The following is a 16,012-nucleotide window of genomic DNA, read 5'->3' as shown; positions in this document are numbered from 1 at the left end:
CGATTTTTCTAATTTTCCTCGATTTTTTAAAGTGACTTACGACAAGGTCTTTACAAATCTCTCAAACCACTTGCACTGTTGTACACTAAAAAGAGTAACATCCAGTTCTACCAACGCGATTTAAGTGAAAATTTGATCTTAAGAAATAATTTTCACTTAAGTCCGTTGAGTTTCGTTCCACCAACTAAAAATATTTACTTAAGTATAAATATTTTTGCTTAAGTTTATTTAAGTCACCTACTATGACGACTTAAGCAAAAATTTTAACTTGCATTGAAATTCATCTTCTGTCATGTATTGACACATAAGTGAGGTTAAATTTTTTCTGTTGATTCTCCTTCTTCTTCTTCTTTTTTTTGGCTTTTATTCTACTGAATAATCAGCCAGTACATTTGTTTTGTTAATGTTTGGGCCACTGTCGTGAGTCTCAGAATATAGCTCATGCTCTATTATTAATTATCAGTGAATATAGACATTTTATCTACATATCTACATTTTATTTATGTTTTCTATTTTCTTATAGTTGGTTTAAATGTTAATATTGGATAGGTTATTATTAAGGTTATAATTTTATATGGTTGATCTGTAGGAATCTGAGAAGAATTTTGATAATTTTAGGGTTAATCTTGCATAGAAGCATTGGTATGTTAATTGGAGTTTTAATATTAAAATGATATTAATTTTGATCAGCTCCTGATCGACATCATAATCTTTTATTTTGTTTATTGGGCATTCCCAAAATATGTGTTCTAGTGTATCCATTTGTCCCATCGAGTTAGAATCTATGGAGAGGGCATCACGTGATTAAAAACGACCTCACTTCGGCCATATTGTTTTGCCACTTTTGACAGATCGTATATGTTTATTTACGTTTGTTATTTTTCGAATATTTTTAGTTTTATAATACTTTTATAGAAACTGTAATAACATATTGTGATAGTGCATAATAATGGTTTCTTGTTCTCAAAGTAGTTGCAGTGGCAGAAGCAATGTTAATAAAAAATCTTCAGGAATAACGTTCTACAGGTTAGAATACAAATATGTAAACAAAGTAATGGCCCGTACTTCAGAGAATAAATTAATAGTATTTGACTGTATTAATTTATCTTTATGTATAATATATCGTGTTTTTAGTGTTTACCGCGGGATAAATAAATCATAGTTTATTAAAAATGTATTGCACTTTTTTAGATTATGATTAAATCTTCTGAATAATTAGTCATATTTTTATAGTAGTTTTAATATTATTGAGTCCGGCCATGATCCCACCGCCATATTGATATCACAGTTAGCCACGCCTACCTACGCCGTTTTTAGTACATACGTTAATATGCTCATAGCTTCTCTATAGATTCTAACTCGATGATTTGCCCACATTCACAGTATGGGTTATCGCGTACTCCGCGTATGTACTCCTGTCAGGCAATGACCAGTCCTCATTCTAATAATGGTAGTAATATGCCGCCTATCTATATATGGGATTATGTCAAACCATGGTTTATTAGGAAAAAAATTTTGTATGTTGTTATACCACTTGCCTTTATATTGAAAAGAATTTAACCAATTATTTTGATGCATAGAACATATTTTATTTTTTAATAATGGCATGATATCCAAGTTACTTAATCGAGTTTAAGCAGGAATATTTAATTCAGCCCCAATCTTTGCCAGTTTTTCTGTTGATCGTCGATGTTAGGTTAACTCGCATTTTTTCGGTCTAATTTGATTTTTTATTTTTATATTCTTATTTAATCTATAGTATAGTATATCGTAATATAGTAACCTATTGTATAAAAGTAGTATATAGTATATAATAGTTTATATTGTATATATAGCGTACGTAGATGTTTTTGTGTTGATAGGATTTTTATTTTTATATATTTTTTTTGTTGTAAATTCCACCGAAGTGTATAGTTTATCGTGTATATATAGAATATAGTGTGTACTATAGTTTAAACTATTATATTTATTTTACACTAGCCACAAAATAAAATATCAAAATACACAAGAACACAGGTCACCATTTACATTTACAATAAATATTGAAATGACATTGAATTGAATTAAACACAGCATCAAAAATGACACAAATGTTCTTCTTTTTCTTCTTTTTTTGTTGTTTCTGCATTAATAACGAGTCAACAATTTAAGAATTTCTGATAATTTTGTAGAGTTGGTATTTCTGTCAACTTAAGTTTTTTCTTGGTTAAGTTTAGTAAAAACTTGTATGGTGAAACGCAAATTACAACTAGAATTTTTTTTGACTAACTAACGTTCATAAGCAGAAATTTTTCAAGACTGCGAATAGATTTCGTAAAAAGAGAATCTGCTCAAATTGTAAGCAAGGAGGAAGCGATTGGTGACTAATGTTTTTGAAAAACGGCACGTGGCTGCCGTTGCTACCGATAAGTTTGCTTCTGTGGCGTATTTTAGACATGCGATGCAGTTTACGAAGGATAGGGCCATGCAAACTAAATGATAGTTTTTTGACAACGTAAAAAACTGTAATAACTTTGACAGTTGCCCCGGGAATTGATGATATTTCTTACTCAATGATAAAACATCTCCCTCTAAAAGCCAAAAAAATCCTCCTAAATATATACAATGAATGTCTTAAAGGAGAACCCTTACCTAGCGATTGGAAAAAATTTAATATTCTTAACATCTTAAAACCCTTAAAGGACCCACTTCTTCCAACTAGTTTTAGACCAATTGTTTTATCCTCTTGCATACTAAAAACTTTAGAAATCATTTTAAAAAATAGATTAGATTGGTTTTTAGAACATAATCTCGTTTTCAAAAATACTCAAGCAGGTTTCAGAAGAGGTAGAGGAACTGCCAACAATTTAGCCCTCCTTCATACCTTCATTTCAGAAGCCTTTGAATCTTCCCATTCAGTCCTTGCCGTCTTCATTGATATTAAATCAGCATATGATAATGTGAATATATATAAACTTTACAATAAATTGCAAAATTTAAATGTCCCTTGTCCTATAATTAATATTATTTTTAAAATTTTGCAAAACAGGCTTTTATATACTAGATCCAATAACGGTGACTTTTTGGGCCCGTCTGTAGTAACTAAAGGTTTACTTCAGGGTTCACCTTTAAGCACAATTTTATTTAATATATACATATTGGATCTATTTTCCATTCTTCCTGAAGATATAAATATTAATGGGTATGCTGATGATTTGGTTTTATATGTTAAAGGATCAGTTATCCAACAAATGGTTAATAAAGTCAATATGGCATTGTACAATGTACAAGAATGGTTGTTAGAACATGATCTATCTCTTTCTATAGACAAATGTGAAGCTGTATGGTTTTCGAAGGGAAAACGCAAAAATTTTACCCCAGAAATCAAACTTAGTAACACAATTATACCATTAAAAGATCGAGTTAAATTTTTAAGCATAATTTTTTAAAATCATCTCAAGTGGGACAAACATGTTGATAATATATTAGTTAAAACAAAGAAAAATATTAATATTTTACGTGCAATTTGTAGAGTGTGGTGGGGGGCAGACCCTAGGACTCTTTTAATAGTCTTTAATGCTTTAATAAGATCTCACTTAGACTATGGTTCATTCTTATTCAGACCTATATCTCAGAAATGTATTAATAAACTTAAAACAATATTTTTTGAAGTGCTAAGAATTTCTTTAGGTTGTATGAAATCTACCCCTCACTTGGCTTTGCTAGCAGAATCGGCGCAATATGATTTAAAACATAGAAGTTTAATATTAGCTACTAAATTTTTAAGTAAGATCGTTAATATCAAAAACCATCCTTTGATTTTGTCCCTTGTTAACTTACGGAATAAACTTATAATCAAACCTAATTTTTATAATGAAGATAACTGTCCTTACTTAGTTTTAACACTAGAATACTTTTTTCCATATTTTAACAAAATATATAAAGGTAATAATTTTCCATGATATGAGATGGATTTTGATACATTAGTCAGTCCAGTAAAAACACTAAATTGCGAAATAACAAAGAATGAATATATGATTAGAGAAAAATTTGCAATATTTACTGAAAAATATATCAATGATTTCACGTTCATTTACACGGATGCCTCAAAAAATTGTAATAAAGTAGGTTTTGGCATTTATATTCCTAGTATCAATTATAAATTTTCATCCAGATTACCTGATGAACTGTGCATATGCAAAGCAGAAAACATGGCTATATACCAAGCAGTTAATTTATCCATTAATAGACAGATCAATAAAGTTATTATATTTTCTGAATCTCTTAGTGCAATTTCTAAAATTATTAATAGCAATATTTCTGCTTCGGTAGATTATTGGTGCCTTAAAACAAAAAATCTTATTACATCTGCAAATAGAAACGGATTTGAAATACTTATCTCATGGATACCGGGTCATTGCGATATACCGGGCAACCTACAAGCTGACACACTGGCCAAAATAGGGAGAGATCTTAATGTTCCTTTAAATATGAAATTAGATTCTCAAGACGTGTTACCCATAATTAAGAATAAAATTAAAAACAAATTGAAAAACACTTGGAAAACTTTAATTAGCAAAAAATCGTATCAGTATTACAGAGTACAAAATATTTTTCCTAATAAGACATGGTTTCAAAACTTTTCATATAAAGATAGGAGACACATTACAACTATTATAAGAATGCGGACCGGTCATTGTTTAACAAGTCAACATCTTTTCAAACTGAATTTGGTGGACAACCCTTACTGTGAGTGTGGCCTAATAGAGAACCTAAATCATATATTTTTTGAATGCCCGATAAGGATCATTCCGAGTTTTGACCTATACACAAAATTCATTTATATGAATTATAATTCACCAATTACTATATATTCTATATTAAATAAACTTACTGAAGAATCAGTCAGCATTTTGATAAAATTCCTTTCAATTAATAAATTAAATTTGTAATCGACAATGCTTAATACTTTTTGTAGTGTTTACTAACATAACCTATTAATTAACTATTAATGAATTTTTTTTTCCTACAAAATTATTTGGCACAGGCACAAGTAAGTGGCCTCGAGTTGGTTTAGAGCCAGACTTTATCGGGGTCACCAGCAAATTGAGCTGGCGTATCACCATGACGTGAAAGCCATAGAAACAAAAGAAGAAGAAGAAGAACTTTGACAGTAATTTTGACAATCCATAATCGGTTTTTTTACTAAAAATTATTCCAAGAGATTTGTTGTTTTTTAATGAACGTAGAAAAAGATTATTTAAAAGAGTTTTTAAGACATTTATTTGATAAATAGTAAAAATAATTTTATTTATGTTATATAAAGCGATCATGTTACGACTATTTGTACTAACGATTACAGCTTCAAAATCCCGAAAACATTTCGATATATCTGAACCTCACAGTAATATCCCCTACATAATCTCGGCAAACAAATAAACCGATCAAATATGTTTTTAATATATCCAATAAATCCAATTATTAGATAGGTACTATGTCACAATAAATTAAAATTTACAACTATGTAAAGCTTATGATTTTATGTTTGTATATATTAAATCATTAAGTCATTAAAAATAAACGGTATGTAAATAAAAGAGATTAATTGAATAACACTTTAAAATATACAGGGTGGGGCAGATAAATGGCCAATTAGAAATATCTCGAAAACTAAACGTAGGGACTTATTAAACTCATACAGATTTATCGTTTACAGTTTAAAATTGGCTTTTTCATTATACAGGGTACTGTCAAAATTGGCATTAAACCGGCATTCTAAATTTTCGCCTAATTCCTTTTTTTTCAAATGGGAAACCCTGTATGTGATTCAGTATTTTAGAAAAATACGTTTCTCATTATCGATCTGTATTAGTGTTCTCTATACCCATCTCTTGCAGTTTTCAAATAATTTAACTGTATACATTTTTGTCACAAAAATGTTATTTATCAAGTAGCCTATGGAATATTCTGACAAATTTTCTGACAAATTCTTGACAGTTTTAATAATAATTTGTCTGATTTTCTTGACAAAACAATAATGGCTCATTTAGGATATATAAATGATGGTTTTTTAAATTTAATTATAATTTAATTATACTTATAGAACAATTCACAGAATTTAAAAAAAAAACATCATTAGACCCCTTATTCGTATAGACTAGCTAAACATTTACATCCTGGATTTTGTAAGAAGTGTATAATTTTGTGAATGGGTTTTAATAAAATGCCAAGAAGATCAAGGTTAAATATATCAAAAAAAAATCGGTTGCCTGTAAAGTCGGTTTTACGGGCGAAGATTTTACGTGACAACGTCTTTTTCTCGGTAGAATATTTATTGATATGAATATTATTAAATTGCACAATAGGAACAAGGAATTGAATGAAAATAAGAATTGCACAAATTTTAACTATAGAAATATATTTTGTTTACTAAAACATTGTACGTGTAAACTTAAACTTAACTAATTTCTATTTGAGTGATTTTGTTGAGGATAGGACGATGATAGGAGAAATATGAAATGAAAGGAAGTGTTTCTGCTGTAATGTGTCTTGAACGCCAAGAACGCTCGAGAAAGACAGAGACCAGTGATGTTCCGTGGAGCTTATCCAATATCGGGAGATGCCTTCGGAGATTTCGGTAGATCATATGCAATGACGTAAATATATATATATATATATATATATATATATATATATATATATATATATATATATATATATATATATATATATATATATATTATAATACAGTGCGTCCAATTAAGTGAACACCATAATGGATTTTTTTTGGAGCACCGGCTTACAATATTTGAGAAGTCGGCACATTGCTTGATGAAATATTTAGCGATAGATGGATAGCTAATAAAGGTCCGTTACTCTGGCCACCAAGATATCCACAATTGTCACCGTTAGATTACTATATTTGGGAATATGTTAAAAACGGTGTTCTCTGAACCTGTCACTACTAACGAAGATATAATAAATAAAGTTCTTCACGAACGAAATAGATGGAGAATCAATATCAAGAACTACTAATGAAAATCTGAATAAAAGAGTTCATAAATGTTTGGTAGTTGATGGCCAACATTTTGAACATTAATTACGTTAATAAGCTAATGCCTATTTTCTTTGATAGCATCTTTTTAATTGTTTAATGTTTAACTTACAATATGAAAGTTGTAAATTAACACAACATAGTATATTGTTGTAAAAACAACCTATTTTTAATATTGTAATCGTAATATAGTTATTTTATCAACTTGTGCGCTCAGCTCGTCAGCTCTCGTGTTAATATGTTTGCGACCCTCTCCCTCATAATCTCTCTTCACCCCGCGTTACATAACTTAGGACAGTGCGAATTTGCCTCTCGGCAAATAAAGACGGGGTGTGTTGTCGAAAAGTGCGTGAGTCATAGATGCGCTAACGGGAACCGGTGTTTCGTGTTAAACATACCTATACCAAGTTTGTTTCTCTCAATACTCTGTATCTCTGTTACTGCCTCCTAGCACTGTAAAGCTAACGATATGTGTATAACTCTTTTATTCTCAGAATTACGATAATTATCAATGTAGAATCAGCCCTTAAGTTCACTATAAATTAATCGAAAGAAAAATACGTCCTAAGTGGTTTATTGCTTCAGTGATCCTTAATAAATATTTTGAAGCAATTAGGTGTTCAACTACGCCTCTCTAAAATGTGGAAAGTTTGGTAATAAATTTATCCTCTCCGCCATATATAAAAAAACAAATTTTTTGTGATAAAAGTGTATAAATTTAATTTATTTGAAAACTGCAAGAGATAGGTATAAAGAATACTAATACAGATCGATAGTGAGAAACGTGTGCTTCTAAAATAATAAATTACATACAGGGTGTCCCAATTGAGAAAACGGAATTAGGCAAAAATTTAGGATGCCGGATTTATGCTAATATTGACAACACCCTGTATAATTAAAAAAACAATTTTATACTTTAAACGATAAAGCGGTATGTGGTTAATACGTTCCTAAGAAATTTAATTATTTATTTATTATATATCAGAGGATATTGAACTTTATATACATGGTAAAAAATTGTAATATTTATATAAAAGCCATTACAACTCAAAAACGGTTCACAATAGGTATAGGGAAGTATAAAAATGTTTAGAATAACAAGAATGTTTCTAAAATTAAAAAATATACAGGGTGTCCTATTAAAAAAATGAAGTTATAAGCAACTAATTGGCTGTTTATCTGCCGCATCCTGTATATTGCGTAACAAAATAATATACACCTAATGATTTATAATTTGATTTGCATTACAATACCCAATTTTATAATTAGTTTAATTAACATAAAATTTTTAAACATGTAGGCAATAACAGTGTTGCTGTTTTTTTGTTCTCTGTTTGTTTGTTTTTGTTTTCTTTGCCAATCAATGTTGCGTAGGCCGGTTCTTTAATTTATTTTTTTATTATTTAAGCATACATGAACCTAAAGTTTGATGATTGATAAGAAACCAGACAATAATATTCTTCTTCAATTATGCACTGGCTCTAAATCATATGCTTATTATATTATATATTATGTTTGTGCTTTTTGCTTTCTCCAATACCTCTTCTGATTGCGCCGTCTTTGATAGCTTTGGAAACTGTTGCACGGAAGATTTCTGCGGATGAAGGGTCAATCCATTTTCTCAGGTCTTTCAGCCTTGAGTTGGGGCATCTTAATACTGATCTTTTGCCCTGTTTCATTTTGATTCGGAATATTTCATATCATTCACCTCTTAACACATCACTATCTAAAGGTGAGTGTTTTGTGAAAATTTCAATTTTTCAGTCTTCTTGGTTTAGGGGTTAGTTGATTTAAGACACAAATATTCAATGGGGGCAAGCTGATACAAGGGTCCGGGGCACATTGATACAGTCTAATATCTTGTTCTTTTTATGAAATATGGTGCGAATTCATACTAGGAGAAGCGATCAAGGAAGAATCCCAATTGAGAACTACGAGAATGTCTATGAAGCCGTCAAAGTCCAAACAATGTCTCTGCGGGAAGCAGCTATGACCTTCGAGATCGACAAAATGACTTTGCTTAAATTTATAAGAAAAAACGACGAATCCGACGGCCAAAAGATTACAATGGGATCTGCTAATCCAAGATAGGTTTTCCTAGATCAATTAGTCTGAACTTGAAGAGTACATAATACATTCATCGAAAATTTATTATGGACTCACTCCACAAAAAATTTAAATATTAGCTTATGAACTTGCTATGGCTAATAAGAATGGCATTGGTGTACCTGATATATCGGTTAACCATAAAATGGCTACAAAGGACTGGTTATTTGTGAAAAGACACGATCGACTATCAATTAAGGAGCCTGAAACTTCGAGCCTTAACCGTGTAACCAGCTTTAATAAAATCAATGTTGCTCTATTTTTTGATAATTTGAAATGCGTTTTGGAAAAGTACAAATTTAAAAACAAGGGTATATGAAATGTCGATAACACTGGTGTATAAACAGTACAGAGGCCAAGAAAGTTGTAATAGAAAAAGGAATACGTCAAGTAGAGAAAGCTATCTCAGCGGAGAGAGGGCAAATGGTTACTATATTCTTGGCTGTCAGCGCCATAGGAAATTCGGTTCCTCCGATGTTCGTTTCGAGTGTTTGTTTTTCGAGTATTTTTTAAAGACTTTTTTATCAACAACGGACCACCAGGCTGCATCGAAACTTTCTACTCATCGATATGGATTACTTCCGAATCATTTTTAAGGTGTACTAAACATTTTGACAACAAGACCATGTGAGATCTGCAAAAGACCATCCTTGTTTATTAGCTTTGGACAACGATGAATTCCATATTTCTATTAAAGTGCTCTAAACTTTTGTATAGAAAATGGTGTCGTCATGTTGTCCTTATTCCTGGATATTACTGGTATAGTGAAATTGGCATTGCCCAAAGCAATAAATCCTACGAATATTATTTCTGGATTTCAAACCACAGGAATCGCGCCCTACACAGAGACGTGTTTACTAATGCTGACTTCTTCTCAAGCTCAGTTACAGATAGAGAGATAACTTTTCAAGACAGCGCTGTCGAAACTAAACAGGTGTCCACCTGTCCACGGTGAGTCCTTAACAAATTTGTCCCTATAAAAAAGCTAGAGAGAGAAAAAATAATAGAAAAAAGAAAACCTTGAAATCTGCGGTTCTTACAAGCACTCCAGTAAAAGAAAGACTAGAAAAAGAAGCCAAAAATTGCTGCAATAAAAAAATGAAAAAAAAAGATTAAATAAAATGATCAAGAGCGGCACAAAGGTGAAGATGATAAAAACAATAATTTCAAAGAAACATATCAATATTGATTCTGAGCCTGAAGAAAAAGATGATACATTGTGTCTCATATGTTTGGAGCCTTACTTAAAATCCAAACCTAGTAAAGACTAGATACAGTGTATGTCGTGTAAAAAATGGGCCCACATTGAATGTGGCAAAGACAGTAAAATGTATACTTCTATTAATTGTACCTCTGAATTAGCGATTCAGACTAAGTTTTGAACAGAAACCTCATAATTTGTGTAAATAACATCAATAATATATTTTACTTTTCGCTTTTGTACTTATTTTTGTTAAGAGTTTTTACTCCATGAATAACTTTTTCTTTGGTTATTCATGGACCTTTCTCATTTATTCGATTACCTGTGCATGCTGGAGCGTAAGGTCTATTGTTTTCATTGTGTCTAACTTTACTAAGTGACATAGAAATCCGAACACCCCGTTTAAAAGATTTTATTTTAATAAAATTTTGTATAAGTACTTAATGAAGTATAATAAGTAAATTATTAAAATTTCAAAATGATTGCATTGCTTTAAAGCCCTTTTACTTTTAATAATGTGTGGATGCACCCCGATGTGTTACGCATTCTCCAACGCGCCTAGGCATGCTTCTGATCAGGTGGTCAATGTCCTCTTGTGGTATCTCATTCCAGGCAACCACCAACTCCTGTCGAAGTGCTTGTAGAGTCTGAGGAGGACGTTGCAAATTGAGCAATTGAGGGATAAGTCGGGAGATCTTGGTGGCCATGCTAATAATGTGACATCATTATGTTGAAAGAAGTCTATTGTGACTCTTGCAACATGTGGTCGGGCATTATCTTGTTGGAAAGTTGGATTTGCCAGGGTGTCAAGATAGAGTAAAAGGTGGGATTCTAGAACTTCTTGGATATAACGCTGCGCGTTCATGTTACCTCTGATGAAGATTAAAGGTGACTTGGAACCATAAGCTATAGCACCCCAAACCATAACTCCAACAGTGTGATGAACATGTCTTTCAACAAAAAACTGTGGATTCCTTCTTTCACCACGTCGCCTTCTAACCCTCGCTCGACCATCGTGCATACCTAAACAAAATCGAGACTCGTCACTAAAGACAATGCTGTTCCATTCCTGATTCCAGAGTGACCGTTCTCTGCACCACTGAAGGTGATTATGGCGGTGTTCTGGAGTTAAAGGGAGGACCCAGTGTGGTCGGTATAAAATCAGGCCAAAACTTCTTATTCGTCGGTAAACACTTCGCATGCCAATAGGTCTTCCGTGTTCTGCAAACCATTCATTTGCAATGGAGCTGGTAGTGGAGAACATCGAGCAAAAAGACAAAAGAGGGAATCTAATCGTTATGAAAAGGCGACCAAAAAAGTGGCCTCTGATGGCGGACATATCCGGAAATGCGAATGCGCCAAATTTAAATTTTCCGACACTTATTAACAGTAGCTATAAAATAGTTTTCAGAATGTGTCTTAGACGAGAAAATTTTAATTAAATATTAACAATAACAGTCTAAAATGTGAAACAATTGTTAAAAAACTTCAATATAAATAAGATTTTATGTAACAGTTGGGACACATAATAACATAACCCAACTAAATTTGATTTCTTAAACAAGGAAAGACTCTCTTTCCTTTTTTAATTTGGCCTCTCAAGATGGCACTTCCTGTCTAACAATATTTTTGCCCCCACTACCTTTACATTCCCTCTTTTGTCTTTTTGCTCGATGGTGGAGAAACGGTTTCTTAAGGCCAATAATCTTAGGCGGCGATCTTCACTGTCTGTTGTTCTACGACGGCGTCCAGTGCCCCTTGCTCTTTGCGTACGGCCTTCTTGAACTTCCCGAAAAGAAAGTCCAGCTTCCCGAAGTCCCATTATACGGCCCCTATCAAACTCACTAAGTTGACGAAATCGTACAGGTCTCCGTACTCTAGGCATCGTAACCAATCGTAAAGAATGTCAAGAACCACAATCCGCCAAATTTGGATCTTTACTGCGACTGAAATATTCATTTTGAGATTGTTAGTGAATTTAAAAACAAAAAGTATAAAAACCGGAATCTCCAACTGATAAGGCTAAAAACTTTATCACTTGTTTGTTTCAGTAAGATAAATAAATTACACCAAATTTTATTGAAATAAAATCATTTGAACTGGGTGTTCGGATTTCTATGTCACTCAGTATAGATATAATCTTTAACAAAAATTTGTAAACAAATTTATTAAGGTATTTGTGAAAGATTTAGGAGAACATTTATTTTGACAAGTTAAAAATTGTATTCTTTTTTCCAAACCCATTAGTCCAGTCGTCAGATAGTTAACCCCTAAAAATCATACGAACAATCTGAATTTTGCAGAGAATATTAATTTTGGGACTCCAAAAAAGATGCAAAAAAGCTTAACACTTTTACCCCCGGCCGTCCCCCTAAAATCCCCCTCAGAGGGAAGTAAAAACATGAAAAAATCGATTTACCAAGAATCTGTACACCGTAGAAAAAAAATGTTTCAAATAAATAATGTAGCTGAGATAATTCTAAACAAAAATGGTTATAAGCATTTTTTGTATACAATGAACGGTTCTCTTAGAAACAGCGCTTGAAGCGATCGTTGATTTTGCATGTCAGTTATGCTCGCGAAATCAATATTCAATCAAATTTGTATTAGCTGGACGGTAAAAATTCGATATCTTTTGATCCAAATGTCCTATCGACAAGAATCAAGATGCATTTTAAATGCAAAGAGTGCAGCTTTCGTATGCAGTTTTTGTATTTTGCCGAGAATAAACTCAGTTTTTATAAAGGTGTTAAATAAATTAACGTGGCGCGAATTTTGCCATTTTTTACGATTCTCGTGAGATCAATACAATTGATCACTTTCATTGACCAGTTGTAGTAAACTTTTCACATGAAACTTCAATTTTGAGTTGTGGTAACAAATATGAAGCATTTGAAATATGAATAAAAAACGCAGAATCTAATGTTTTACATTACAAACGATCACACGTCACGGAAAATGCATTCAAGAAGACTGTTTTCGGTGTATATTATTGTAGTAGTTTTGTTCTTTTAAAAAACGTACTAGTGTAATTGAAAAAAAAAGTTTTAAATATTTTAGATTGTTTGTTGTGTGAAAGTTTAAATCCAACGTTTTTTAAGCATATTTCAAATGCCTCACATTTGTTGTTAAAAAGCAAAACTAAAATTTCATGCTATAGCTTTTAAAGGTTAGGCTCTAGTATCTAATCAAAACTTCATAGTGGCCAGTCACTGAAAGGGATAGATTGTATTGTGAGAATCATAAAAAATGGCAAAAATCGCGCCACGTTTATTTATTTAACACCTGCATAAAATCTGAGTATTTGCGGCAAAATACAAAATCTGCTTACAAAAGCTAAATTCTTTACCTTTAAAACGCATCTTGACTTTTGGCAATAGGTCACTTGAATCAAAGGATATCGAATTTTTACCGTCGAGCTGATACAAATTTTATTGAACATTGATTTCGCGCGCGTAACTAACATGCAAAATCGACGGTCGCTATAAGCGTTGTTTCTAAGAGAACTGTTCATTCTACATAAAAAATGCTTATAAACATTTTTGTTTAAAATTATCTCAGCTACATTTTTTATTCGAAACGGTTTTTTCTACGGTGTACAGATTCTGTGTAAATCGATTTTTTGCGTTTTTACCCCCCTGCGAGGCGGGTTTTAGGGGAAAGCCCGGGGGTAAAAGTGGTAAACTTTTTTGCGTCTTTTTTGGGGTCCCAAAATTAATATTCTAGGCAAAATTCAGCTTATTCGTATGATTTTTAGAGGTTCAGTGGCATTTTCGTCTCTGACGACTGGAGTATATAAGTTATACAGGATATGCAAATTTGAATATAAAGGTAATCATTAATGTCAAGATTATGTTTATGGAGTTATTGCTTTGCTTTAAATCATCTAAAAATAGTAATATTTACTTTTTCTTACTAAAATTGAACTTGTCTGTGGTTTATAAATGAATTATTTGTTGATATTGTATTTAGTTGATATTAAAGTAGCTAGTATTTATGTTCACCCCTTTTTCTTGCTTGCCGTGCAGTACGTAAACACCCAGTAGTATTCGAGGTATGTCGATGCCGACGTCTGCAAGTGGGACGTCGTCGTCCCGACGTCAGAAGCGCATGGGACCTGCCCCTTTCGCCTCCTTCGAGGATCTCTCAGACGAGGTGAGATCTCGTGTACGTATCACACCTTCTTTAGTCTTTCTATTCTTTCACTTTATATCTATTATGCATATGTCTATATAAATTATAACTGCAACTTTGTAAAATATTCTTATCAAAACTAAAAAACTAAGCGTCTATTTATGTTCACAAAAAAATATTAGAAAAGTCCCGGTAGATATACGTATATGTATCAATATAAAACTAAAAGCAAAAAATATTAACATTCATAGTATTGTCTTTATATATATATATATATATATATATATATATATATATATATATATATATATATATATATATATATATATATATATATATATATCAGTTTTAGAACGTCTTTCGACGTTGTCCGATGCCCAAGTCCCACGTTCTTCTATCGTCCCATTGGCTATCTCTAAGATCCCTTGTACTCGTCGCCTTGGTTACCCCTTCTTTCCATGTCTTTTTAGGTCTTTCTCGTTTTTTACGGTTTGGTGGTACCCACTGCATAATCTTTTTGGGCAATCTTGTTTCTTCCATTTTTTGAACATGACCACACCAAATTAACTGTTTCCTCTCAATATCTGTTGTTAAGTAACCGTCTACTCCAATTCGTCGTCTTATTTCCTCATTTCGAACTCTTTCCCTGCGGGATATACCTAACAATCTTCTAAACACATCCATTTCTACAGCTTCTAATTTTTTTCTGCTCGGCTGCTTTTAATTAGTGTTTCATATATATTGTATTTTCGCTTTATTCCTATTTCGGAGACCCAAAGTATTCCATTTAGGCAGCCAATTGTTCTTCCAGCTTGTGTTACTCTTTTCTTTATTTTCTTATCGTCTTTTCCCGTTCTATCAAAGATTACTCCCAGGTACGTGTATTCACTACAGGATGCAATTTCTTCATTATTCTCCAGTTCAATATTGGATAACTCAACTCCTATGGGTAGGTATTTAGTTTTTTCCACATTAATTTCCAAGCCCCACTGTTCATACTCCTCCTTTAGTTTCCTTGCCATATACTCTAGATCGTCTTTATCATTAGCTATGATGACTTGGTCATCAGCAAATTGTAAGGTATATAAACAAACTTCTCCGAGGTCTATACCCATACCGTGACATTTACGTTTCCACATTTAGTGCTTTTGCATCATATATCTTGAACAACGTTGGTGAAATACAGCATCCTTGGCGCAGACCCTTGGTAACGATGAACTTTTTAGATAGTCTTTTGCCAATTTTTACTTGTGATGTAGAATTTTCATATAGATTTTTTAAAGCTTTGATCAGAGTGTAGCTAATGTTAGTTTCTTGCAGTGATTTCCACAATTTAATCACAGGAACGCTGTCGTATGCTTTACGGAGGTCAACAAACATGAGATGGGTCTCTTGATTGGTTGCTAATTAGTATTGTCTCTAATAATAAGTATTGTCTTTATATTTAGTTAATTCAGTATAGATTTATTTGTCCTTTGGGAAACTCATAGTATCATTAGCATTTTTCTTCTTTACGTGCCATCTCCGCGACGGAGGTT

General features: G+C 32.2%; 1 protein-coding gene across 1 annotated transcript in view; it reads left to right on the top strand.

The window, feature by feature from the left end:
* Positions 1–16,012, top strand: part of LOC140443803 (uncharacterized) — a 124,890-nt gene that overhangs the window by 32,605 nt on the left and 76,273 nt on the right. The window contains 1 exon segment of the mRNA XM_072535259.1: positions 14,369–14,507. Within this exon segment, the coding sequence (XP_072391360.1) occupies positions 14,397–14,507 (111 nt within the window). The 5' untranslated portion in view covers positions 14,369–14,396.

The sequence above is a fragment of the Diabrotica undecimpunctata genome, chromosome 6 (assembly GCF_040954645.1).
Source record: "Diabrotica undecimpunctata isolate CICGRU chromosome 6, icDiaUnde3, whole genome shotgun sequence".
Taxonomy (NCBI): Eukaryota; Metazoa; Arthropoda; class Insecta; order Coleoptera; family Chrysomelidae; genus Diabrotica; species Diabrotica undecimpunctata.
This window is presented reverse-complemented; position numbering and strand designations above follow the sequence as displayed.